The sequence below is a fragment of the Oncorhynchus tshawytscha genome, linkage group LG05, assembly GCF_018296145.1.
Source record: "Oncorhynchus tshawytscha isolate Ot180627B linkage group LG05, Otsh_v2.0, whole genome shotgun sequence".
NCBI lineage: Eukaryota > Metazoa > Chordata > Actinopteri > Salmoniformes > Salmonidae > Oncorhynchus > Oncorhynchus tshawytscha.
The window spans coordinates 24,314,664-24,342,485 of record NC_056433.1 but is presented as its reverse complement, the minus strand read 5'-3'; the positions used below and the strand labels follow the sequence as shown (position 1 = coordinate 24,342,485).

General features: G+C 43.9%; 1 protein-coding gene across 1 annotated transcript; it reads left to right on the top strand.

Annotated features, from left to right (window-relative positions):
- Positions 1-370: 370 nt before the first annotated feature.
- Positions 371-27,592, top strand: trim54 (tripartite motif containing 54). Its single transcript, XM_024420419.2, has 9 exons — positions 371-711; positions 1,671-1,846; positions 5,924-6,101; positions 13,917-14,012; positions 14,242-14,475; positions 20,755-20,777; positions 21,135-21,271; positions 21,462-21,500; positions 27,013-27,592. The coding sequence occupies exons 1-9, from the start codon at positions 541-543 to the stop codon at positions 27,039-27,041; spliced, it is 1,083 nt and encodes a 360-aa protein (XP_024276187.1). The 5' UTR covers positions 371-540; the 3' UTR covers positions 27,042-27,592.
- Positions 27,593-27,822: the final 230 nt, after the last annotated feature.

Sequence of the window (27,822 nt, the reverse complement as noted above, 5' to 3'; positions counted from 1 at the left end):
TGCGTTAAGCAGGGATTAGATTGGTGTTGTGTTACTGACGTTATGTTACATTTTTAGTGCCTCGTCATCGGCACCAGCTATCCCTCTCATGCCCAGTGACTCAGGGGCCTCTAATACACCCCCACCCTACTGAATATTCCAGTGTGTGTGTGTGTGCCTGCACGGGCCTGCCTGTCTGTCTTCTAATCAGTTTACTGCAGACATAAAAATGGACAGAGGAATCTCTCTCCCTCCTCTCTTCTAACACACCCCTGGTTTGTGCTGTGTGTCTGGGGTTAGGAATCCCATGGTCCAGAGTGGCATGCAATTTGGATAGTAACCTGACCCATAACAAACAAAGGCTAAATATATTTCCATGGCAGGGAGGGTCTTTACGCTGGAGGAGAGACAGGCAGAGAGATCGAGGGATAGAGTGATAGAGGGACAGAAAGATTGAGAAGAGAGGCACAGGAAGGTTCCCAGTTCTTTCTTCTTGAAGGCTTCATAGAGCGTCAGACCTTCAGAGAGCTTCACAGTGTCAGTTCCAGACCAGTGTTTGGGATGAACTTTGCACTGGGCTACAAACCTGGGCAACTCGGGGAGTCTAGCACCATGGATAACTTGGAGAAGCAGCTCATCTGCCCCATCTGCCTGGAGATGTTCACCAAGCCTGTGGTCATACTGCCCTGCCAGCACAACCTCTGCAGGAAGTGTGCCAATGACGTCTTCCAGGTAAGAGGGGGGGCGGACATTTTTTTGCATCACTCTCCTGTCCTGAGGCCATGTGTGGTCAGTTAGTGGTCCAGCATTGATCTGTGATTTTGGAGCCATGATTCAAGTTTTTACAGGTGCTGAGCGGAGTACATGTTTTATGGGGTGGCAGGTAGCTAGCAGTTAAGATCATTGGGCCAGCCCTCCGACCATCCGCTCAAGAAAAAAATTGGCCTGCTGCTGAAAGTAATTGGGGACCCCTGCATATATCTTTGGTCCTGTTGAAACCCTCAGGTCACTGTTTGAACTGGAGGAGCCATTCAGATATGGGAGACTCCCAACAGCTGCCTCAGTCCTTTAGGAGAGGATGTAACATGGTCTGCCTTTCAGGCCCAGGCCATTAGTGGAGAGTGGAAACAGTATTCCAATGGTCTACTTATCACAGATCATGACAGGATACATTAGATGTATTTATGGAAGTTGGTGTGAACCATTTAGCCTTCCTCAATATTCGTAGCAGTCTATAGTGTCAAGCCTTCATCCCTTTATTTTGAGGTCTTTATCATAAAGTATTGACTGTGGAGGCTCAATATTTAGTGGTGGGTGGATGGATCAGTGGCTCTGTAGATAAACTTTAGTTTCTGTGTGAAAGGTCCCTCACACTGACTGACTTGAACATTTGTTTTGGGTCCATCCTGGTTAAAGTATCTAACAAGGTTAGTCTTCTTGATATCATGTCACCTTTAGGACCTTTAAGAGGTATGTAGTAACTCAGTGTTTAGGTCTGTACCCAGTCTTAAGCACTGCACAGTGCAGTATCATATTTTGGTTTCCTCTTGAGTAGACAACATGTTTGTGTCAAACAGCTGTTGTCCATATCCTCCCTTAACCCTTCAACACCCCCAGTGAGAGTGATGCTTTACCATTTGACTCCACTACCCCCTCTCCTCCTCATCCCTTCCCCCCCTCTCCCCTCCCAGGCTGCCAACCCCCTGTGGCAGTCTCGGGGGTCCAAGTCCATGTCCACAAGGGGTCGTTTCCGCTGCCCATCATGTCGTCATGAGGCAGTGTTGGACCACCATGGTGTGTATGGCCTACAGAGGAACCTGCTAGTAGAGAACATCATAGACATCTACAAACAAGAAGAGTCCAGCAGGTCAGTGGTGTGTGCGTGTGTCTGGGTCTGTGAGGGGTACGTGACTGGCTTCTGTAAGCATCCACTAGAACCAGAATATTCACCAAATGTCAACGTTATCCATACAGTTTTGCCATACAACACACACTTCTGCGGTGCTGACCTCTGTTGATTTAAGGACATGGCATGTCAACAAAAGCCATGAGCACAAGGGGTGTAGTACTGCTACAACCCTATGTGAACTCAGCCATGAAATATTGCTTCCAGTTTCACCTCTCATGCAACAGGCCCTAGGCAGTCAGTGGTGCAAAGACCTAGGCATCTGATTTTACTCTAATGGTGTCACTAGCGCATCTGTGTGTGTTCATCAGCTGCGACATGTTAACAAACCAGGAATATAGAAACATCAGTCTCTGGCGGTGTCCTCATATTGTTGCTGTAACTAGCACACTTTATCCCTGCCTCGATGGAGCGGTAAACAGGAGAACCATCCTCTTGTGGCATTGACACAGATACAGACGTGTGTATCTGGGTGTTGGTTGTGAGTACCATAGATCAAATCACATTTTATTGGTCACATACACGTTTTTAGCAGATGTTATTGCGGGTGTAGTGAAACGCTTGTGCTTCTAGCTCCGACAGTGCAGTAATACAGTTGAAGTCGGAAGTTTACATACACTTAGATTGGAGTCATTAAAACTCGTTTTCAATCACTCCACACATTTCTTGTTAACAAGCTATAGATTTGGCAAGTCGGTTGCGACATCTACTTTGTGCATGACACAAGTAATTTTTCCAACAATTGTTTACAGACAGATTATTTCGCTTATAATCCACTGTATCACAATTCCAGTGGGTCAGAAGTGTACATACACTAAATTGACTGTGCCTTTAAACAGCTTGGAAAATTCCAAAAAATGATGTCCTGGCTTTACAAGCTTCTGATAGGCTAGTTGACGTCAATTGGAGGTATACCTGTGGATGTATTTCAAGGCCTACCTTCAAACTCAGTGCCTCTTTGCTTGACATCATGGGAAAATCAAAAGAAATCAGCCAAGACCTCAGAAAAAATCTGTAGACCTCCACAAGTCTGGTTCATCCTTGGGAGCAATTTCCAAACGACTGAAGGTACCACGTTCATCTGTACAAACAATAGTACGCAAGTATAAACACCATGGGACCACTCAGCCGTCATACCACTCAGGAAGGAGATGCGTTCTGTCTCCTAGAGAAAAACATACTTTTGTGTGAAAAATGCAAATAAATTCCAGAACAACAGCAAAGGACCTTGTGAAGATGCTGGAGGAAACAGATACAAAAGTATCTTTATCCACAGTAAAACAAGTCCTATATCAACATAACCTGAAAGGCCGCTCAGCAAGGAAGAAGCCACTGCTCCAAAACCACCATAAAAATGCCAGACTACAGTTTCCAACTGCACATGAGGACAAAGATCGTACTTTTTGGAGAAATGTCCTCTGATCTGATGAAACAAAAATAGAAATATTGGCCATAATGACCATCGTTATATTTGGAGGAAAAAGGGGGATGCTTGCAAGCCGAAGAACACCATCCCAACCGTGAAGCATTGGGGTGGCAGCATCATGTTGTGGGGGTTCTTTGCTGCAGGAGGAACTTGTGCACTTCACAAAATAGATGGCATCATGATGTAGGAAAATTATGTGGATATATTGAAGCAACATCTCAAGACATCAGTCAGGAAGTTACAGCTTGGCCGCAAATGGGTCTTCCAAATGGACAACGACCCCAAGCATACTTCCAAAGTTGTGGCAAAATGGCTTAAGGACAAAATCAAGGAATTGGAGTGGCCATCACAAAGCCCTGATCTCAATCCTATAGAAAATATGTGGGCAGAACTGAAAAAACGTGTGCGAGCAGGGAGGCCTACAAACCTGACTCTGTTACCCTAGCTCTGTCAGGAGGAATGGGCCAAAATTACCCAACTTATTGTGGGAAGCTTGTGGAAGGCTACCCGAAACGTTTGACCCAAGTTAAACAATTTAAGGGCAATGCTACCAAATACTAATTGAGTGTATGTAAACTTCTGACCCACTGGGAATGTGATGAAAGAAATAAAAGCTTAAATAAATCATTCTCTCTACTATTATTCTGACATTTCGCATTCTTAAAAGAAACGTGGTGATCCTAACTGACCTAAGACAGGGAATTTTTACTAGGATTGAATGTCAGGAATTGTGAAAAACTGAGTTTAAATGTGTTTGGCTAAGGTGTATGTAAACTTCCGACTTCAACTGTATCTAACAAGTAATATCTAACAATTACACAACATATACCCAATACACACAAATCTAGTAAAGGAATGTAATTAATAATTTAAAAATATATATGGACGAGCAATGTCAGAGAGGCATATACAGTGGGGCAAAAAAGTATTTAGTCAGCCACCAATTGTGCAAGTTCTTCCACTTAAAAAGATGAGAGAGGCCTGTAATTTTCATCATAGGTACACTTCAACTATAACAGACAAAATGAGAAGAAAAAAAATCCAGAAAATCACATTGTAGGATTTTTAATGAATTTAATTGCAAATTATGGTGGAAAATAAGTATTTGGTCAATAACAAAAGTTTATCTCAATACTTTGTTGTATACCCTTTGTTGGCGATGACAGAGGTCAAACGTCCTTTCACACACTGTGAAACAGGGATGATGATTGAGTTGGAGGCTTGATGATTGAGTTGGAAGCGTGCTTGGCCACACAGTCATGGGTGAACAGGGAGTGCAGGAGGGGACTGAGCACGCACCCTTGTGGGGCCCCAGTGTTGAGGATCAGCGAAGTGGAGGTGTTGTTTCCTACCTTCACCACCTCGGGGTGGCCCATTAGGAAGTCCAGGACCCAGTTACACAGGGCGGGGTTCAGTCCCAGGGCCTCAAGCTTAATGATGAGCTTGGAGGGTACTATGGTGTTGAATGCTGAGCTATGGTCAATGAACAGCAGTCTTACATATGTATTGTCTAGATGGGATAGTGCAGTGTGATGGCGATTGCATTGTCTATGGATCTATTGGGGCGGTAAGCAAATTGAAGTGGGTCTAGAGTAACAGGTAAGGTAGAGGTGATATGATCCTTGACTAGTCTCTCCAAGCACTTCATGATGACAGAAGTGAGTGCTACGGGGCGATAGTCATTTAGTTCAGTTACCTTTGCTTTCTTGGGTACAGGAACAATGGTGGCCATCTTGAAGCATGTGGGCACAGCAGACTGGGATAGGGAGAGATTTAATATGTCCGTAAACAAACCAGCCAGCTGGTCTGCGCATGCTCTGAGGATGTGGCTAGGGATGCCGTCTGGGCCGGCAGCCCTGCGAGGATTAACACGCTTAAATATCTTACTCACATTGGCCACGGAGAAGGAGAACCCACAGCCCTTGGTAACAGGCTGTGTCGGTGGCACTGGGTTATCCTAGTGAATATCTGATATTTTTCACTATCTCATGTGGTGCACAGGTTAAATTGGGAATTTGGAGGTGGGGGAGCCCTATTTAGAGGGGTTAGGGTAAGAGTTAAGCCAGGGTTGAACGTAAGACCAGGGTTGAACGTAAGGCCAGGGTTGAATGTAAGGCTATGGTTGAACGTAAGGCCAGGAACTTTTATCATTCTCATTTTATATAGAAGGCCACTGGGTGGCAGTATTTTCCAGTGTTGATATCATTTAGAAACCTGTAGCAGCAATATCACAGCTTGTTCAGGCCTTGTCTTGACACAATAAAGATGAAAGATTATATTGTTACATCAAGGGAAGTGTTTTTGGTTCTCTAACACCGATTTGAGCTATATGAGCAATCTATCTAGTTTCCCTCAACATGATATTCCTCGATGCCTTTTAGCAAATGTGTAAATTGTTCTATATCTATGTGTAGGCTATTCCTCTAGAGAAAATATGAATGGTCAATAGTAGTACAATTCCCCCAATGCCTTCTGGGTTATCTGAAGCCTTGAGAGCTGCTCCCATTTCCTGTTCCATTGACAGAAGAGCCAAATAAAGTGCGTATGCACATTGGTGTGTGCTTGTGTGTGTGTTTCTAAGAGGCTGTCCCTTTACTTCTGTGTCCCTGCAGGCCCCTGAACCACACCAAGGTGGAGCAGCAGCAGCTGATGTGTGAGGAGCATGACGAGGAGAAGATCAACATCTACTGCCTGAGCTGTGAGACGCCCACCTGCTCAATGTGTAAAGTGTTTGGCCAGCACAAGGACTGTGAGGTGGCCCCCCTGCAGAATGTCTACAAGAGACAGAAGGTAATGGAGTACCATGAGTCAAGACCAAGGGTCTGATTGTGATGTCACTCAATATCTCTATTGTCTGTCTTCCTTTCTGGTAGTCTGTCTGTTTGTTATATCGTCCTTATACTGAAAAGTAATTATCCAATATAACACCTTACGTATAGTCACTGTCTGTATTCATTATGTCCCCCAGAGAAAGATTTGAATGTTATTTAAAGTGTAGAGCCAGTGTGTGTATGTGATCTGCCTTATCTAAAGAGTGAGTGAGTGAGTGAGTGAGTGTGTGTGTGTGTGTGTGTGCGTGTGTGTGTGTGTTGTGTGTGTGTGTCTGTGTGTGGTTTGTCTTTGAGTGCTAAGTGTAGTGACAGCAGACAGATGTGTTGAGTTGTGGCTACCCTGCAGGGTTTCATCTCACCGCACACACAAAAACACACACACACATGACCCTGTCAACCTGCTGGCACAACGACAACTAAGATTGTATATACAGTGCATTCGGAAAGTATTCAGACCCCTTGACTTTTTCCACATCTTCTTACGTTACAGTCTTATTCTAAAATGGATTAATAGTTTTTTTCCCTCATCGATCTACACACAATACCCCATAATGACAAAGCAAAAACAGGTTTCTAAACATTCTTGCAAAATTATTAAAAATAAAAAACTGAAATATCACATATACAAAAGTATTCAGACCATTTACTCAGTACTTTGTTGAAGCACCTGTGGCACCTCGAGTCTTCTTCTCCCATTCTTCTCTGCAGATCCTGTCAAGCTCTACGGGGTGCGTCTCTGCACAGCTATTTTCAGGTCTGTCCAGAGATGTTCGATCGGGTTCAAGTCCAGGCTCTGGCTGGGCCCCTCAAGGACATTCAGAGACTTGTCCTGAAGCCACTCCTGCGTTGTCTTGGCTGTTTGCTTAGGATTGTTGTCCTGATGGAAGGTGAACCTTCACCCCAGTCTAAAGTCCTGAGTGCTCTGGATCAAGGATCTCTCTATACTTTGCTCCGTTTATCTTTCAATTCTGACTAGACTCCCAGTCCCAGTCCCAGTCTCCCAGTCCCTGCCACTGAAAAACATCCCCATAGCATAATGCTGCTACCACCATGCTTCACCGTAGTGATGGTGCAAGGTTTCCTACAGACGTGACACTTGGCATTCAGGCCAAATAGTTCAATCTCGGTTTTATCAGACCAGACAATCTTGTTTCTCATGGTCTGTGAGTCATTTAGATGCCTTTTGGCAAACTCCAAGCGGGCTTTCATGTGCCTTTTACTGTGTAGTGGCTTCCGTCTGGCCACTCTACCATAAAGACCTGCTTAGTGGAGTGCTGCATTGATGGTTGTCCTTTTTGAAGGTTCTTCCATTTCCACAGAGGGACTCTGGAGCTCTGTCAGAGTGACCATTGGGATCTCGGGGACCTCCCTGACCAAGGCCCGTCTCCCCCGATTGCTCAGTTTGGCCAGGCGGCCAGCTCTAGGAAGAGTCTTGGTGGTTCCAAACTTCTTCCATTTAAGAATAATGGAGGCCACTGTGTTCTTGGGGACCTTCAATACTGCAGACATTTTTTGGTACCCTTCCCCAGATCTGTGCCTCGACACAATCCTGTCTCGGAGCTCTACGGACAATTCCTTCGACTTCATGGCTAGGTTTTTGCTCTGACATGCACTGTCAACTGTGGGACCTTATATAGACAGCTATGTGCCTTTCCAAATCATGTCCAATCAATTGAATTTACCACAGGTGGATTCCAATCAAGTTGTAAAAACATCTCAAAGATCATCAATGGAAACAGGATGCACCTGAGCTCAATTTCGAGTCTCATAGCAAAGGGTCTGAATACTTATGTAGATAAGGTTTTTATGTTTTTTATTTTTAATACATTTGCAAAAATGTCTAAAAACCTGTTTTCGCTTTGTCATTAGGGGATATTGTGTGTACATTGATGAGGATTTCTTTTATTTAATTCATTTTAGAATAAGGCTGTAACCTAACAAAATGTGAAAAAGTCGAGGGATCTGAATACTTCCTGAATTTGTATATATTTATTTATTTCACCTTTATTTAACCAGGTAGGCAAGTTGAGAACAAGTTCTCATTTACAATTGCGACCTCGCCAAGATAAAGCAAAGCAGTTCGACACATACAACGACACAGAGTTACACATGGAGTAAAACAAACATACAGTCAATAATACAGTAGAAACAAGTCTATATATGATGTGAGCAAATGAGGTGAGATAAGGGAGGTATAGGCAAAAAAAGGCCATGGTGGCAAAGTAAATACAATATAGCAAGTAAAACACTGGAATGGTAGATTTGCAGTGGAAGAATGTGCAAAGTAGAAATAAAAATAATGGGGTGCAAATGTTTTTTTTTAAATAAATAAATAAGGAGCAAAATAAATAAATAAAATAAATAAATACAGTAGGGAAAGAGGTAGTTGTTTGAGCTAAATTATAGGTGGGCTATGTACAGGTGCAGTAATCTGTGAGCTGCTCTGACAGCTAGTGCTTAAAGCTAGTGAGGGAGATAAGTGTTTCCAGTTTCAGAGATTTTTGTAGTTCGTTCCAGTCATTGGCAGCAGAGAACTGGAAGGAGAGGCGGCCAAAGAAATAATTGGTTTTGGGGGTGACCAGAGAGATATACCTGCTGGGGCATGCTACAGGTGGGTGATGCTATGGTGACCAGCGAGCTGAGATAAGGGGGGACTTTACCTAACAGGGTCTTGTAGATGACATGGAGCCAGTGGGTTTGGCGACGAGTATGATGCGAGGGCCAGCCAACGAGAGCGTACAGGTCGCAATGGTGGGTAGTATATGGGGCTTTGGTGACAAAATGGATGGCACTGTGATAGACTGCATCCAATTGGTTGAGTAGGGTATTGGAGGCAATTTTGTAAATGACATCGCCAAAGTCGAGGATTGGTAGGATGGTCAGTTTTACAAGGGTATGTTTGGCAGCATGAGTGAAAGATGCTTTGTTGTGAAATAGGAAGCCAATTCTATATTTAACTTTGGATTGGAGATGTTTGATGAGGATCTGGAAGGAGAGTTTACAGTCTAACCAGACACCTAGGTATTTGTAGTTGTCCACGTATTCTAAGTCAGAGCCGGCCAGAGTAGTGATGTTGGACAGGTGGGCAGGTGCAGGCAGCGATTGGTTGAAGAGCATGCATTTAGTTTTACTTGTATTTAAGACCAATTGGAGGCCATGGAAGGAGAGTTGTATGGCATTGAAGCTTGCCTGGAGGGTTGTTAACACAGTGTCCAAAGAAGGGCCAGAAGTATACAGAATGGTGTTGTCTGCGTAGAGGTGGATCAGAGACTCACCAGCAGCAAGAGCAACATCATTGATGTATACAGAGAAGAGAGTCGGTCCAATAATTGAACCCTGTGGCACCCCCATAGAGAATGCCGGAGGTCCGGACAGCAGACTCTCCGATTTGACACACTGAACTCTATCAGAGAAGTAGTTGGTGAAACAGGCGAGGCAATCATTTGAGAAACCAAGGCTGTCGAGTCTGCCGATGAGGATGTGGTGATTGACAGAGTCGAAAGCCTTGACCAGATCAATGAATACGGCTGCACAGTAATGTTTCTTATCGATGGCGGTTAAGATATCGTTTTAGGACCTTGAGCGTGGCTGAGGTGCACCCATGACCAGCTCTGAAACCAGATTGCATAGCAGAGAAGGTTTGGTGAGATTCGAAATGGTCTGTAATCTGTTTGTTGACTTGGCTTTCGAAGTCCTTAGAAAGGCAGGGTAGGATAGATATAGGTCTGTAGCAGTTTGGGTCAAGAGTGTCCCCCCCCCCCCTTTGAAGAGGGGATGACCGCAGCTGCTTCCCAATCTTTGGGAATCTCAGATGACACGGAAGAGAGGTTGAACAGGCTAGTAATAGGGGTGGCAACAATTTCGGCAGATAATTTTAGAAAGAAAGGGTCCAGATTGTCTAGCCTGGCTGATTTGTAGGGGTCCAAATTTGCAGCTCTTTCAGAACATCAGCTGACTGGATTTGGGAGAAGGAGAAATGGGGAAGGCTTGGGCGAGTTGCTGTGGGGGGTGCAGTGCTGTTGACCGGGGTAGGGGTAGCCAGGTGGAAAACATGGCCAGCCGTAGAAAAATGCTTATTGAAATTCTCAATTATAGTGGATTTAACAGTGGTGACAGTGTTTCCTATCTTCAGTGCAGTGGGCAGCTGGGAGGAGGTGTTCTTATTCTCCATGGGCTTTACAGTGTCCCAGAACTTTTTTGAGTTAGTGTTGCAGGAAGCAAATTTCTGCTTGAAAAAGCTAGCCTTGGCTTTTCTAACTGCCTGTGTACAATGGTTTCTAGCTTCCCTGAAAAGCTGCATATCACGGGGGCTGTTCAATGCTAATGCAGAACGCCATAGGATGTTTTTGTGTTGGTTAAGGGCAGTCAGGTCTGGGAAGAACCAAGGGCTACATCTGTTCCTGGTTCTAAATTTCTTGAATGGGGCATGCTTATTTAAGATGGTTAGGAAGGCATTAAAAAAAAAACAGGCATCCTCTACTGACGGCCTGAGATCAATATCCTTCCAGGATACCCCGGCCAGGTCGATTAGAAAGGCCTGCTCGCTGAAGTGTTTCAGGGAGCGTTTGACAGTGATGAGTGGAGGTCGTTTGATTGCAGGCAATGAGGCAGTGATCGCTGAGATCTTGGTTGAAGACAGCAGAGGTGTATTTAGAGGGCAAGTTGGTTAGGATGATATCTATGAGGGTGCCCGTGTTTACGGCTTTGGGGAGGTACCTGGTAGGTTCATTGATAATTTGTGTGAGATTGAGGGTATCAAGCTTAGATTGTAGGATGGCTGTCGTATTAAGCATGTTTCAGTTTAGGTCGCCTAGCAGAACGAGTTCTGAAGATAGATGGGGGGCAATCAGTTCACATATGGTGTCCAGAGCACAGCTGGGGGCAGAGGGTGGTCTATATCAGGCGGCAACGGTGAGAGAGTTGTTTTTAGAGAGGTGGATTTTTAAAAGTAGAAGTTCAAATTGTTTGGGTACAGACCTGGATAGTAGGACAGAACTCTGCAGGCTATCTTTGCCGTAGATTGCAACACCACCCCCTTTGGCAATTCTATCTTGTCTGAAAATTTTGTAGTTTGGGATGAAAATTTCAGAATTTTTTGTGGTCTTCCTAAGCCAGGATTCAGACACAGCTAGAACATCTGGGTTGGCAGAGTGTGCTAAAGCAGTGAATAAAACAAACTTAGGGAGGAGGCTTCTAATGTTAACATGCATGAAACCAAGGCTATTACGGTTACAGAAGTCATCAAAACAGAGCGCCTGAGGAATAGGAGTGGAGCTAGGCATTGCAGGGCCTGGATTCACCTCTACATCACCAGAGAAAAATAGGAGGAGTAGGATAAGGGTACGGCTAAAAGCAATGAGAATTGGTCGTCTAGAAGGTCTGGAACAGAGAGTAAAAGGAGGTTTCTGGGGGCGATAAAATAGCTTCAAGGTATAATGTACAGACAAAGATATGGTAGGATGTGAATACAGTGGAGGTAAACCTAGGTATTGAGCAATGATGAGAGAGATATTGTCTCTAGAAACATCATTGAAACCAGGAGATGTCATCGCATGTGTGGATGGTGGAACTAATAGGTTGGATAAGGTATAGTGAGCAGGACTAGAGGCTCTACAGTGAAATAAGCCAATAAACACTAACCAGAACAGTAATGGACAAGGCATATTGACATTAAGGAGAGGCATGCTTAGTCGAGTGATCATAAGGGTCCAGTGAGTAGTGAGGTTGGTTGGGGTCATGGCGATTCAGACAGCTATCCCGGTAGCAAGCTAGCATTGGATGGAGGTCTGTTTTTAGCCACCTCGTGCGTTTCCGTCGGTAAGATTAGTGGGGTTCCGTGTGGTAGAGGGGATCAATCCAATTCGCAAAAAAAAAAAAATAGATATAGTTATAGAGGCCCAAGAAAAAATAGAAAAATTGTCCGATAGGTCTATTCAGATAGCAGCCGATAAGACAGCTAACGATTAGCGGACCGCAGATGGGCGTTCAGGTAATGTTGCGACTGAGGAGCCAGCTGGATAACTCCCTCAGGCAGATAACGTCGGTAGTCCAGTTGTGAAGGCCAACTCGGTGGGGCTCCGAGTTGGCAGTAAAACGGGTCCGGATAGGTGATTGTAGCCCAGGAGTGACTGATGGAACTTCAGCTGGCTAGCTCTGGAATAATTGATGTTTGCTCCGGAATCGATGTAAGCCGATAGTCACATGGATAGCAGCTAGCTAGCTGCGAGATCCAGGTATAAATGTTATGGACAGTTCTCCTATCTGCTGATAGTGTTGGTGCCAGTCTAAAGGTGTCTGTTCCGAGGACACACTGGTTATTTTTCTGTGAGACTGTGTGAATGCACTGTATATGGAACTGAAAAAGAACCAAAAACATACTGAACAAAAATATGAATGCAACATGCAAAGTGTTGGTCACATGTTTCATAAGCTGAAATAAAAGATCTACAAAATGTTCCGCACACACAAAAAGCTTATTTCTCTCACATTCTGTGCACAAATTTGTTGACATCCCTGTTACTGAGCATTTCTCCTTTGCCAAGATAATCCATCCACCTGACAGGTGTGGCAAGTCAAGAAGCCGATTAAACAGCATGAGCATTACACAGGTGAACCTTGTACTGGGTACAGCAAAAGTCCACTCCAAAATGTGCAGTTATATCACACAACGCAATGCCACAGATGTCTCAAGTTTTGAGGAAGCATACAATTGGCATGCTGACGGCGGAAATGTCCACCTGAGCTGTTTCCAGAGAATTTAATGTTAATTTATCTACCATAAGCTGCCTCCAACGTTATTTAAGAGAATTTGGCAGTACGTGCAAACAGCCTCACAACCACAGACCACGTCTAACCACACCAGACCAGGAGCTCCACATCCGGCTTCTTCACCTGCAGGATTGTCTGAGACCAGCCATCCGGACAGTTGATGAAACTGAGGAGGATTTCTGTCTGTAATAAAGCCCTTTTGTGGGGAAAAACTAATTCAGATTGGCCTGGATACCAAGTGGGAGGGCCTATGCCCTCCCAGGCCTACCCATGGATGCGCCCCTGCCCAGTCATGTGAAATCCATAGATTAGGACCTAATGAATTTATTTAAATTGACTGATTTTCTTATATGAACTGCAACTCGGTAAAACTGTTGAAAATGTTGCATGTTGCGTTTATATTTTTGTTCAGTATTGTTATTCAAAGGGTTCTCCTATGGAGACAGCCAAATAACCCTTTTAGGTTCTAGATAGCACCTTTTCTTTCTAAGACTGTAACTTTCCCCTACAGGATCCAAGTGAACGGTGACTAATATCAAAGTGAAGGTCACTTGTTAAGGATGGATAATGTGCCTGGCTGTTGAGTAATACTGAAGGGGAAGCCACCCACACAAACATGATACATACACGTTACATATTTGCTGTATCTACTTTCATAAGCTAAAATAAGTATGTTTGAATGGACTATAACATCAGGTGGCTTTGGTGACAAATGTGCCTTGCATTCATTGCTCACTCGCTCACTATGAATCATTCATTACAAATACAGACGAGGAAGGTTAACGAGCAACTTCAGCTAATGTTTTATGCATTGTTAAAAAAACAACACTTTCGATATTTAAATCTTCAATCTATCATCACAATTGTGTGAACTACTACCTAAAGTGTCAGCTGAGGGATGGAACAAAATCCTTCATATCCTATAGCCCTCCAGGATTAGGGGTTGGTGACCACTGGTGAAGTGAGTACAGATTTTAACCCATCATGTTATGTTGATTGGCTGCAGACGGAGCTGAGTGACGGCATCGCCATCTTGGTGGCTGGGAACGACCGTATCCAGGCCCTCCTCTCTCAGATGGAGGAGACCTGCAGGTCCATCCAGGTGAGAATGTTACCCACTACAACCACTCAGACCTCTCACTTCACAGTCACAAAGCTCACTGTGGAGTCACCACACACATCACTGTGAACAACCTGTTGTATTGTAATAACTAGCATCAATATGTATTAATACATTATTTATAAACTATTAATAAATATATATATTGAAAAAATTTATAAGGGCTTGTTCAAGTTATTATTAGGTGTTACCAATGGGTGTCTGTGTGCAGGAGAACGGCCGTCGTCAGAAGCAGAGTCTGTGTGATAAGTTTGACGGGCTGTATGCCATCCTGGAGGAGAGGAAGAAGGAGTTGGTGGGTATGATCAGCCGCCAGCAGGATGACAAGCTGGACTACATCCGCTCCCTCATGCGTCGCCACGGAGACCACCTGGAGGGAGCCGTCAAGCTGGTGGAGACAGCCATCCAGTCCATGGAGGAACCACAGATGGCCGTGTTCCTACAGGTAAGCACTATGGATGGAACACTAGCACTGAACCTAGGTACACTGTCTGGCCTCAGTAACTGGACCTAGGGTATGTACCAGTATGTCATGTAATGGAATAGAATAATGGTCAGATGTAACTTTAGATGTAAATTCTTGAGCAGAAAAGTTGCCTGTTTCAGCCCTTGTAAACTGGACGAGGATCAGTGTTCCTGCAGGTAGCTAATGTTTCACTGTCTTAGGATCAGCTACTGTCTGTAGCTCCAACTCCAAAAAGTTCTGGGACACTGTGAAGTCCATGGAGAACAAGAGCACCTCCTCCCAGCTGCCCACTGCACTGAGGATAGGTAACACGGTCACCACCGATAAATCCATGATTATCGAAAACTTCAATAAGCATTTCTCAATGGCTGGCCATGCCTTCCGCCTGGCTACTCCAACCTCGGCCAACAGCTCCGCCCCCCCGGCAGCTCCTCGCCCAAGCCTCTCCAGGTTCTCCTTTACCCAAATCCAGATAGCAGATGTTCTGAAAGAGCTGCAAAACCTGGACCCGTACAAATCAGCTGGGCTTGACAATCTGGACCCCTATTTCTGAAACTATCCGCCGCCATTGTCGCAACCCCTATTACCAGCCTGTTCAACCTCTCTTTCATATCGTCTGAGATCCCCAAGGATTGGAAAGCTGCCGCAGTCATCCCCCTCTTCAAAGGGGGAGACACCCTGGACCCAAACTGTTACAGACCTATATCCATCCTGCCCTTCCTATCTAAGGTCTTCGAAAGCCAAGTCAACAAACAGGTCACTGACCATCTCGAATCCCACCGTACCTTCTCTGTGCAATCTGGTTTCCGAGCCGGTCACGGGTGCACCTCAGCCACGCTCAAGGTACTAAACGATATCATAACCGCCATCGATAAAAGACAGTACTGTGCAGCTGTCTTCATCGACCTTGCCAAGGCTTTCGACTCTGTCAATCACCATATTCTTATCGGCAGACTCAGTAGCCTCGGTTTTTCGGATGACTGCCTTGCCTGGTTCACCAATTACTTTGCAGACAGAGTTCAGTGTGTCAAATCGGAGGGCATGCTGTCCGGTCCTCTGGCAGTCTCTATGGGGGTGCCACAGGGTTCAATTCTCGGGCCGACTCTTTTCTCTGTATATATCAATGATGTTGCTCTTGCTGCGGGCGATTCCCTGATCCACCTCTACACAGACGACACCATTCTATATACTTTCGGCCCGTCATTGGACACTGTGCTATCTAACCTCCAAACAAGCTTCAATGCCATACAACACTCCTTCCATGGCCTCCAACTGCTCTTAAACGCTAGTAAAACCAAATGCATGCTTTTCAACCGATCGCTGCCTGCACCCGCATGCCCGACTAGCATCACCACCCTGGATGGTTCCGACCTTGAATATGTGGACATCTATAAGTACCTAGGTGTCTGGCTAGACTGCAAACTCTCCTTCCAGACTCATATCAAACATCTCCAATCGAAAATCAAATCAAGAGTCGGCTTTCTATTCCGCAACAAAGCCTCCTTCACTCACGCCGCCAAGCTTACCCTAGTAAAACTGACTATCCTACCGATCCTCGACTTCGGCGATGTCATCTACAAAATGGCTTCCAACACTCTACTCAGCAAACTGGATGCAGTCTATCACAGTGCCATCCGTTTTGTCACTAAAGCACCTTATACCACCCACCACTGCGACTTGTATGCTCTGGTCGGCTGGCCCTCGCTACATATTCGTCGCCAGACCCACTGGCTCCAGGTCATCTACAAGTCCATGCTAGGTAAAGCTCCGCCTTATCTCAGTTCACTGGTCACGTTGGCAACACCCATCCGTAGCACGCGCTCCAGCAGGTGTATCTCACTGATCATCCCTAAAGCCAACACCTCATTTGGCCGCCTTTCGTTCCAGTACTCTGCTGCCTGTGACTGGAACGAATTGCAAAAATCGCTGAAGTTGGAGCTTTTATCTCCCTCATCAACTTCAAACATCAGCTATCTGAGCAGCTAACCGATCGCTGCAGCTGTACATAGTCTATTGGTAAATAGTCCACCCATTTTCACCTACCTCATCCCCATACTGTTTTTATTTATTTACTTTTCTGCTCTTTTGCACACCAATATCTCTACCTGTACATGACCATCTGATAATTTATCACTCCAGTGTTAATCTGCAAAATTGTAATTATTCGCCTACCTCCTCATGCCTTCTGCACACATTGTATATAGACTCCCCCTTTGTTTTCTACTGTGTTATTGACTTGTTAATTGTTTATTCCATGTGTAACTCTGTGTTGTCTGCTCACACTGCTATGCTTTATCTTGGCCAGGTCGCAGTTGCAAATGAGAACTTGTTCTCAACTAGCCTACCTGGTTAAATAAAGGTGAAATAAAAATTAAAAATTAAAAAAAATCAGTAGCCCTACAGGTAGCCTATGAGTCAGGGGACCCTCAACAAAGTACTGTAATAGGATCAGTTGTGTGATCAATGTCTCTGGGAACTCTGGTCCTATGGTTCTCTGATCGCACACTGTAAAGAGGAATTTCCAGGTGAAAGGGAGAGCAGTCATTGGTAAAGTAAATCCAAAATATATGTGGTTTAATACAAGTTGCAACAGGGAGATACCTCCAGCACGAAAGCAGAGCAGATGTCTCACGAGCCTCTCTAAGCAGGCCCTCATATCCTAATCATATGTTCTGGAAACACATAACTAAAGACATAACACAAAGTAGTGAATCACACAGTCTCACAGAATAATAACCAGTGTGTCCTCGGAACAGACACCTTTAGACTGGCACCAACACTATCCGCAGATAGGAGAACTGTCCATAACATTCTGGTCTAGCATACAAGTCTAGTGACCATCAACCTTGCACAGATTAGAATCATGTTACAGAAAGGAAAAGGAAAATATGTTAGCTGTGTTCGAATACACATACTAACCGCAATAACCATACTATTTGTGACGTAATTATGTAGTATGCTTATTGGTCATAGTATAGATAGAGTTAGTATGCTAAAAGCTACCGGATGTCGTAATAAATTCACCAAAGTACGAAGTACAGTACCAGTCAAAAGTTTGGACACACCTACTCATTCCAGGTTTTTTCTTTATTTTTAATATTATCTACATTGTAGAATAATAGTGAAGTCATCAAAACTATGAAATAACACATATGGAATCATGTGGTAACCAAAAAAGTGTTAAATAAATGAAAATATATTCTTCAAAGAAGCCAAATCAAAATACAGTATATTATATTTGAGATTCTTCAAAATAGCCATTCTTTGCCTTGATGACAGCTTTGCATACTCTTGGCATTCTCTCAACTAGCTTCACCTGGAATACTTTTCCAAACAGTCTTGAAGGAGTTGATGAGCACTTGTTGGCTGCTTTTCCCTCACTCTGCGGTCCAATTCATCCCAAACCATCTCAATTGGGTTGAGGTCGGGTGATTGTGGAGGCCAGGTCATCTGATGCAGCACTCCATCACTCTCCTTCTTAGTCAAATAGCCCGTACACAGCCTGGAGGTGTGTTGGGTCATTGTTCTGTTGAAAAACAAATGATAGTCCCAATACGCGCAAACCAGATGGGATGCAGAATGTTGTGGTAGCCATGCTGGTTAAACGTGCCTTGAATTCTAAATAAATCACAGACAGTGTCACCAGCAAAGCACTCTCACACGATCACACCTCGTCCTCCGTGCTTCACAGCGGGAACCACACATGCGGAGATCATCCGTTCACCTACTCTGCGCCTCACAAAGACACGGCGGTTGGAACCAAAAATCTAAGATTTAGACTCATCAGACCAAAGGACAGATTACCACCGGTCTAATGTCCATCATGTCCATCATCGAAGATATATGTGAAAAACACCTTGAGGATTGATTCTAAACAACGTTTACCATGTTTCAGTCGATATTATGGAGTTCATTTGGAAAAAAAGTTCGGCGTTTTGATGACTGAATTTTCGTTTTTTTTGGTAGCCAAACGTGACGAAGAAAACGGAGCGATTTCTCCTACACAAAGAATCTTTCAGGAAAAACTGAACATTTGCTATCTAACTGAGAGTCTCCTCATTGAAAACATCCGAAGTTCTTCAAAGGTAAATTATTTTATTTGAATGCTTTTCTTGTTTATGTGAAAATGTTGCCAGCTGAATGCTAACGCTAAATGCTAAGCTAGCTATCAATACTGTTACACAAATGCTTGTTTTGCTATGGTTGAAAAGCATATTTTGAAAATCTGAGATGACAGTGTTGTTAACAAAAGGCTAAGCTTGAGAGCTAATATATTTATTTCATTTCATTTGCGATTTTCATGAATAGTTAACGTTGTGTTATGCTAATGAGCTTGCGGGATAATTGCACTCCTGGATACAGGTTTTTTTCGTAGCTAAACGTGATGAACAAAACGGAGCGATTTGTCCTAACCAAATAATCTTTTTGGAAAAACTGAACATTTGCTATCTAACTGAGAGTCTCCTCATTGAAAACATTCAAAGTTCTTCAAAGGTAAATGATTTTATTTGAATGCTTTTCTTGTTTTTGTGAAAATGTTGCCCGCTGAATGCTAACGCTAAATGCTACGCTAGCTATCAATACTGTTACACAAATGCTTGTTTTGCTATGGTTGAAAAGCATATTTTGAAAATCTGAGATGACAGTGTTGTTAACAAAAGGCTAAGCTTGAGAGCTAGCATATTTCTTTCATTTCATTTGCGATTTTCATGAATAGTTAACGTTGCGTTATGGTAATGAGCTTGAGGCTGTATTCACGATCCCGGATCCGGGATGGCTAGAATCAAGATTAAGGAAAGAAATTCCACAAATTAACTTTTAACAAGGCACACCTGTTAATTGAAATACCTTACAGGTGACTACCTCGTGAAGCTGGTTGAGAGCATGCAAAGCTGTCATCAAGGCCAAAGGGTGGCTACTTTGAATAATATTTTTTCATTTATTTAACACTTTTTTGGTTACTACATGATTCCATATGTGTTATTTCATAGTGTTGATGCCTTCACTATAATTCTACAATGTGGAAAACAGTAAAAAAAAATAAAGAAAAACCTTGGAACGAGTAGGTGTGTCCAAATTTTTGACTGGTACTGTATACACGCAGTGGACACTATTTCCGTGCTCTTAGGGGCCCATAATGCAATTCTTCAGAAAATGGGCATCGTTTTCAGAATTGAAAAAATGCCGGAAAATATGCAGGCGAAGTCTGACGAGAGTGCATACAAATTCATTGTTTTAACTAATTATGACAAATGTAAATAAAATGTTGAGTAATGTAATAACTATTCAAATAAATTATGTTACACGTTATGTTGGCTGACAGTTAGCTACGCTATCCTTACGAACAGCTTAGCGTTACACAGCAGTATTTACCGGTGTGTTAGCTAGTTATCTAACGTTAGTTGGTTACTAATAATACATCGAACTTGCCAAGCAGTATATTAACTATATGCTATCTAACTACCCAACTTCTATTGACTTGGTTGTTCACATCATTTTTAGCTGTATAGTTGTTGTGCGTTCTCAATGGACATGGTTAATTCTGGCTATCTACTCCGATTTCAGAACACTCCTGTCTGAGTGTGCCAGAGCGCAGAATAATTTATGAATTTACTTGCCCTAGCAGAGTTGGTTTGGCGGTTTTTATGTTATCCAGACCGTTCGTGACTGTAACTGTACTGCTGTAAACAAATTAATAACGTTGGTTTTTTTGCTGTCGTTTACTGACACCTGCCTCATTATTTGACCTCTGGCCCCCTGGCCATCAATACTGTCCTTGGAACAGAGCCAGGTTGGATGACGTGCTCCTGCTGCAGACAGATGGTAGTTAAAACCCCAGCTAGGGGAGAGATAGATGGTACCATTCATGTCATCCATCCATCCAGCAGTCCTCTCCTCCACTCAGGCCCCAGCTCTACTCCTCTCCTCCACTCAGGTCCCTTGGTCTACTCCTCTCCACTCAGGTCCCTGGCTCTACTCCTCTCCTCCACTCAGGTCCCTGGCTCTATAAAGAGCTACAGATTGAGTAAAGCTCGTAACTGAAGTGTCTCTTTATTCACCTCCCTCATTGTTCATGCTTGCAAGCCGTTGGTTTAATCAACCAGTTTACAGGTAGCGCTAGCAGCGAGTGTTAGGATGGTGGCAGGAGCATGTTTTAAACTCATTCTGGTTTAGATATAGCACAAATTGACCTCCGAAAATAAGTGCTGGAAATTAAACTAAATGTAATAGCCTACCCATCGTTTCTTTTCTCCACAGAGCATCAAGGATATATTTAAACAGTAAGTCAAATTCTTGTTTTTGTCTGTTTAGTGTTCCATTCTGCTTCATATGGGGTGTTTAGCTGGAAAGTCACAAATTGCATTACATTCACTAACACAAACACACCAATTGCATTGACTGTAAAGCTAAAGTAACTGCACAGAAGATGCATGTGATTTGAAGTTATGTCTGATTGCTGGCTGCTGATAGCTAATACATTATAATGGAGCTCTCCACCTGTAGAGTTATCGAGCAGACCCAACCAGCCTGCGTCACTACCAACCACAGGGGTACAGAGGACGTTGCTATCCATCGCTGTCTGTCACCTCCTATTTGTTTGTCTCTGAACTGTGACCTCACCACTGTGTCCTTTTAAGGATCAGCACCACTGCCAAGGTGTCCAGTATGGAATGTCCAGAGCCGGGCTACGAGAGCATGGCCCATTTTGTCATCAACACAGCAAATGTGGCAGACATGCTGAGGACCATTGACTTCAACACAGTTAGGGCCTCAGGTAGTACAATATGACCATATATGGAGAGTTTAGTCATTAATGTTTCTCTATACATGACTCTAGCCTCAGGGCACTGACGCATGTTCAGCTCCGAACATTAAGCCCAAAACTATTTTCAATTGCACTTTCAAGGCTATTTCCCTTGTTTTTGCTGGTCTGTCTTAATGTGGTGCTCTCTGTGTGGTTGCAGGTTTCCAGGAAAAGGACGGGGAGGATGGTTATGATCTGGGTGAGGAATTAGCATCGCTGGCAACAGGGGATGTAGACTATGGGCGATACTAGTTGAAAAGGGTCAAAGAAAGAAAAACCATGCTATGCTGCTCCCGTGCTTTATTCCCTTACACACATTTACAACATTTAGGCTTCAAACACAAAGGCTGTTAAATATAGTTATACTGTATATTGTTCCTTCGGACATCAGTCTTAAACATATCTGTAAAGGCTGAAATCAAGTGTTTAATATCTAAAATATGGATGGATCACTTGTCTTGTTTACCCCACAGCCAACTAATTTCAAATGGAGAGACCAGGCATTCTTTCTCCTCTCAGTGATAAAGTAATTCCATATTTCCCTTGCTACCTCCAAAAGTGTAACGATCCTAGGGCCAGGGGACCCTTCGGCCTCACAGCGTCACTGTAACATGCCAGAGATTAATTAACTAGAAGTACACATTTTATGAATGGCCACGGACAGATACTCTAGGGAGAGATGGATCAGTGGTTGTTGACTGGCCTGTTATTTATACATGATTAAAGTTTCAACTAGAAACTCTCAAGTGAGGAGTCTGATGTATTGATTGGGCTTTACCTTGGTGTACTGACAATGAAAATGCTTGTAATTTTGGCTTAATATACAGTACCAGTCAAAGGTTTGGACACACCTACTCATTCAAGGGTTTTTCTTAAAATGTTACTATTTTCTACATTGTAGAATAATAGTGAAGACATCAAAACTATGAAATAACACATATGGAATCATGCAGTAACCAAAGAAGTGTTAAACAAATCTAAATATATTTTATATTTGCGATACTTCAAAGTAGCCACCCTTTTCCTTGATGACAGCATTGCATACTCTTGGCATTCTCTCAACCAGCTTCACCTGGGATACTTTTCCAAACAGTCTTGAAGGAGTTCCCACATATGCTGAGCACTTGTTCGCTGCTTTTCCTTCACTCAGCAGTCCAACTCATCCCAAACCATCTCAATTGGGTTGAGGTCGGGTGACTGTGGAGGCCAGGTCTTCTGATGTAGCACTCCATCACTCTCCTTCTTGGTCAAATAGCCCTTACACAGCCTGGAGGTGTGTTGGGTCATTGTCCTGTTGAAAAACAAATGATAGTCTCACTAAGCGCAAACCAGATAGGATGGCGTATCACTGCAGAATGCTGTGGTAGCCATGCTGGGTAAGTGTGCCTTGAATTCTAAATAAATCACTGACAGTGTCACCATGACATCACCTCCTCCATGCTTCACGTTGGGAACCACACATGCGGAGATCATCCGTTCACCTACTCTGTGTCTCACAAAGACACAGCGGTTGGAACCAAAAATCTCAAATTTGGACTCATCAGACCAAAGGACAGATTTCCACCGATCTAATGTCCATTGCTCGTGTCCAAGCAAGTCTCTTCTTATTTTTGGTGTCCATTAGTAGTAGTTTCTTTAATAGCAATTTGACCATGAAGGCCTGATTCACGCAGTCTCCTCTGAACAGTTGATGTTGAGATGTGTCTGTTACTTGAACTCTGTGAAGCATTTATTTGGACTGCAATTTCTGAGGCTGGTAGCTCTAATGAACTTACCCTCTGGCTCAAATGCATTAAGGAAATAAATTCCACTATTTAACTTTTAACAAGGGACACCTGTTAATTGAAATGCATTCCAGGTGACTACCTGATGAAGCTAGTTGAGAGAATGCCAAGAGTGTGCAAAGCTGTCATCAAGGCAAAGGGTGGCTACTTTGAAGAATCTCAAATATATTTAAATCAAATCAAATCAAATTTTATTTGTCACATACACATGGTTCGCAGATGTTAATGCGAGTGTAGCGAAATGCTTGTGCTTCTAGTTCCGACAATGCAGTAATAACCAACAAGTAATCTAACTAACAATTCCAAAACTACTGTCTTATACACAGTGTAAGGGGATAAAGAATATGTACATAAGGATATATGAATGAGTGATGGTACAGAGCAGCATAGGCAAGATACAGTAGATGGTATCGAGTACAGTACATACATATGAGATGAGTATGTAAACAAAGTGGCATAGTTAAAGTGGCTAGTGATACATGTATTACATAAGGATGCAGTCGATGATATAGAGTACAGTATATACGTATGCATATGAGATGAATAATGTAGGGTAAGTAACATTATATATTGTAGCATTGTTTAAAGTGGCTAGTGATATATTTACATCATTTCCCATCAATTCCCATTATAAAGTGGCTGGAGTTGAGTCAGTGTCAGTGTCAGTGTGTTGGCAGCAGCCACTCAATGTTAGTGGTGGCTGTTTAACAGTCTGATGGCCTTGAGATAGAAGCTGTTTTTCAGTCTCTCGGTCCCAGCTTTGATGCACCTGTACTGACCTCGCCTTCTGGATGATAGCGGGGTGAACAGGCAGTGGCTCGGGTGGTTGATGTCCTTGATGATCTTTATGGCCTTCCTGTAACATCGGGTGGTGTAGGTGTCCTGGAGGGCAGGTAGTTTGCCCCCGGTGATGCGTTGTGCAGACCTCACTACCCTCTGGAGAGCCTTACGGTTGAGGGCGGAGCAGTTGCCGTACCAGGCGGTGATACAGCCCGCCAGGATGCTCTCGATTGTGCATCTGTAGAAGTTTGTGAGTGCTTTTGGTGACAAGCCGAATTTCTTCAGCCTCCTGAGGTTGAAGAGGCGCTGCTGCGCCTTCTTCACGATGCTTTCTGTGTGAGTGGACCAATTCAGTTTGTCTGTGATGTGTATGCCGAGGAACTTAAAACTTGCTACCCTCTCCACTACTGTTCCATCGATGTGGATAGGGGGGTGTTCCCTCTGCTGTTTCCTGAAGTCCACAATCATATCCTTAGTTTTGTTGATGTTGAGTGTGAGGTTATTTTCCTGACACCACACTCCGAGGGCCCTCACCTCCTCCCTGTAGGCCGTCTCGTCGTTGTTGGTAATCAAGCCTACCACTGTTGTGTCGTCCGCAAACTTGATGATTGAGTTGGAGGCGTGCGTGGCCACGCAGTCATGGGTGAACAGGGAGTACAGGAGAGGGCTCAGAACGCACCCTTGTGGGGCCCCAGTGTTGAGGATCAGCGGGGTGGAGATGTTGTTGCCTACCCTCACCACCTGGGGGCGGCCCGTCAGGAAGTCCAGTACCCAGTTGCACAGGGCGGGGTCGAGACCCAGGGTCTCGAGCTTGATGACGAGCTTGGAGGGTACTATGGTGTTGAATGCCGAGCTGTAGTCGATGAACAGCATTCTCACATAGGTATTCCTCTTGTCCAGATGGGTTAGGGCAGTGTGCAGTGTGGTTGAGATTGCATCGTCTGTGGACCTATTTGGGCGGTAAGCAAATTGGAGTGGGTCTAGGGTGTCAGGTAGGGTGGAGGTGATATGGTCCTTGACTAGTCTCTCAAAGCACTTCATGATGACGGAAGTGAGTGCTACGGGGCGGTAGTCGTTTAGCTCAGTTACCTTAGCTTTCTTGGGAACAGGAACAATGAAGCATGTGGGAACAGCAGACTGGTATAGGGATTGATTGAATATGTCCGTAAACACACCGGCCAGCTGGTCTGCGCATGCTCTGAGGGCGCGGCTGGGGATGCCGTCTGGGCCTGCAGCCTTGCGAGGGTTAACACGTTTAAATGTCTTACTCACCTCGGCTGCAGTGAAGGAGAGTCCGCATGTTTTCGTTGCAGGCCGTGTCAGTGGCACTGTATTGACCTCAAAGCGGGCAAAAAAGTTATTTAGTCTGCCTGGGAGCAAGACATCCTGGTCCATGACTGGGCTGGATTTCTTCTTGTAGTCCGTGATTGACTGTAGACCCTGCCACATGCCTCTTGTGTCTGAGCCATTGAATTGAGATTCTACTTTGTCTCTGTACTGACGCTTAGCTTGTTTGATAGCCTTGCGGAGGGAATAGCTGCACTGTTTGTGTTCGGTCATGTTACCAGTCACCTTGCCCTGATTAAAAGCAGTGGTTCGCGCTTTCAGTTTCACGCGAATGCTGCCATCAATCCACGGTTTCTGGTTAGGGAATGTTTTAATCGTTGCTATGGGAACAACATCTTCAACGCACGTTCTAATGAACTCACAAACCGAATCAGCGTATTCGTCAATATTGTTATCTGACGCAATACGAAACATATCCCAGTCCACGTGATGGAAGCAGTCTTGGAGTGTGGAGTCAGCTTGGTCGGACCAGCGTTGGACAGACCTCAGTGTGGGAGCCTCTTGTTTTAGTTTCTGTCTGTAGGCAGGGATCAACAAAATGGAGTCGTGGTCAGCTTTTCCGAAAGGAGGGCGGGGCAGGGCCTTATATGCGTGGCGGAAGTTAGAGTAACAATGATCCAAGGTTTTTCCACCCCTGGTTGCGCAATCGATATGCTGATAAAATTTAGGGAGTCTTGTTTTCAGATTAGCCTTGTTAAAACCCCCAGCTACAATGAATGCAGCCTCCGGATAAATGGATTCCAGTTTGCAAAGAGTCAAATAATTTAGATTTGTTGAACACTGTTGGTTACTACATGATTCAATATGTGTTATTTAATAGTTTTGATGTCTTCACTATTATTCTACAATGTAGAAAATAGTGAAAATTAAGAAAAACCCTGGAATGAGTAGGTGTGTCCACACTTTTGACTGTAGATCATGACCCTTACACTGGGCATTCAGCTCTGTTAAAAAGCTCTGCCTCCTAGTGCCTTGGGTTGGGACCTCAGCTTGACAGGTAGTGAAGAATAGACCTTTCCTGTGTCTCACACACCGATCTGAGCCATGTTTCTGTAACCTGTGTCATTACTTATAATAGTTATAAATAACTATTGCCCCTGCTTGTGATGGGGTTGTTGTGGATATATGGCCCTGAGCCTGGGTGCTCACATGAGCTAACGTTGCCCCCGGGGCTGTCGACCTCTGATTGCGGGAATGGGTGGAGAGGGAGGGGACACACACGAGAGGCGAGACAGAGCTGGGAGTAATTGATGGGGTGTTTGTGTGCGCGCGCTCACCACAGCAAGAGTTCCCTGACTATGAATGGAGATTGATCTGTGTCGGCCACCAGTGATCTGAGGTTGACACAGTTTTCTGGCAACAATCTGTTCCAGCAATAATTCTTCACACTATTTGAGGGATGATACAGAACAGAATGTCCATGATATGTACAGTACTGGAAGGGGTTAACTGAGTGGGGTTTTCATATCTCTGACTCATAGAATCTAAGGGGAAACTATAGTAGATATTGCTTAAAACTATGGAGCAAATTTAACATTTCCGAAGGACATTAACACAATATCACAGAATCTCTAACAGCCGGAAGCAGAGAATCTCCCTCCACTATGTAATGAGGAGAGTCATAGTATATTCATGTCAAGAGACAAAACACAGTGTCCTCTCCTCTCCCACTTGGTGCCCCCATTTAATGTTTGACTTCAAAAATAGACCCAGTCCAACAGGAAATGAAGACAGTGGTGATGGTATGAGATTGTCATGCTCAACTCACATTAATCAATGTCCTCTTTTGTTTTAATCAAGGTTTTTCCAGTCAAGAAAGGACTACTTAGAGGGTTTATGGTAATCCCCTGCGCACATCCATCCAGAGTATTGATGTTTGCCTTTACCATTCGGCTGTCAACTGGTTTTGCTGTCCACAGTATTTACATTGAGTGAATTACAGATCTACAATAGAGAATAAAGCTCAAACATCACACAGTTGAAGGCCTCCCTCGCCACCCACATCAGATATATGTACAAAAGCCTGTGTATTGTGTGTACATTAGATAAGCTAAGTATAATCCACTGAAATGTATCCCACTGTTGGTTTGAATTGTGCATGTTGTGAAGTAGGAAGAATATTGTTGTTTTTCCTCACCTAACACTCCTTCTAGTGCTTGTGATTATCCTGCTACTTCCTCTTCAACAGACTTTACTTTGACAAGAGTTCCACAAGTGCCTTGAAGAAAAAAGTAGGACTAATATTATAGAGACCGAAGCAACTGTAAGCTGCACTTCTAAAAGGTTATGAGGAGAACTGAATGCTCCGATGGTATAGTATATGCACTTTTTAGTCTCAGTTTACATCATTTTATAGAAATAAACATACATTTCATTGTGATATCTTCCCTCTCCTTTTCTGAGGAAATGTTTGCACTACCAACCCTGACCCAGAGCTACGGCTGCTACTTTGATTCCAGAGGGATCAGTAATTGAATGTATCTTTATGGTGTTAACACAACGAGAAACAAGGCAGCAGAATTCCACCATACTGACAGTCTGACAGAGCTGTCTGACAGAGCTGAGCCGTATAGTAGAAACACCATGTCGGGGGCCATTTTAACGGCCTCT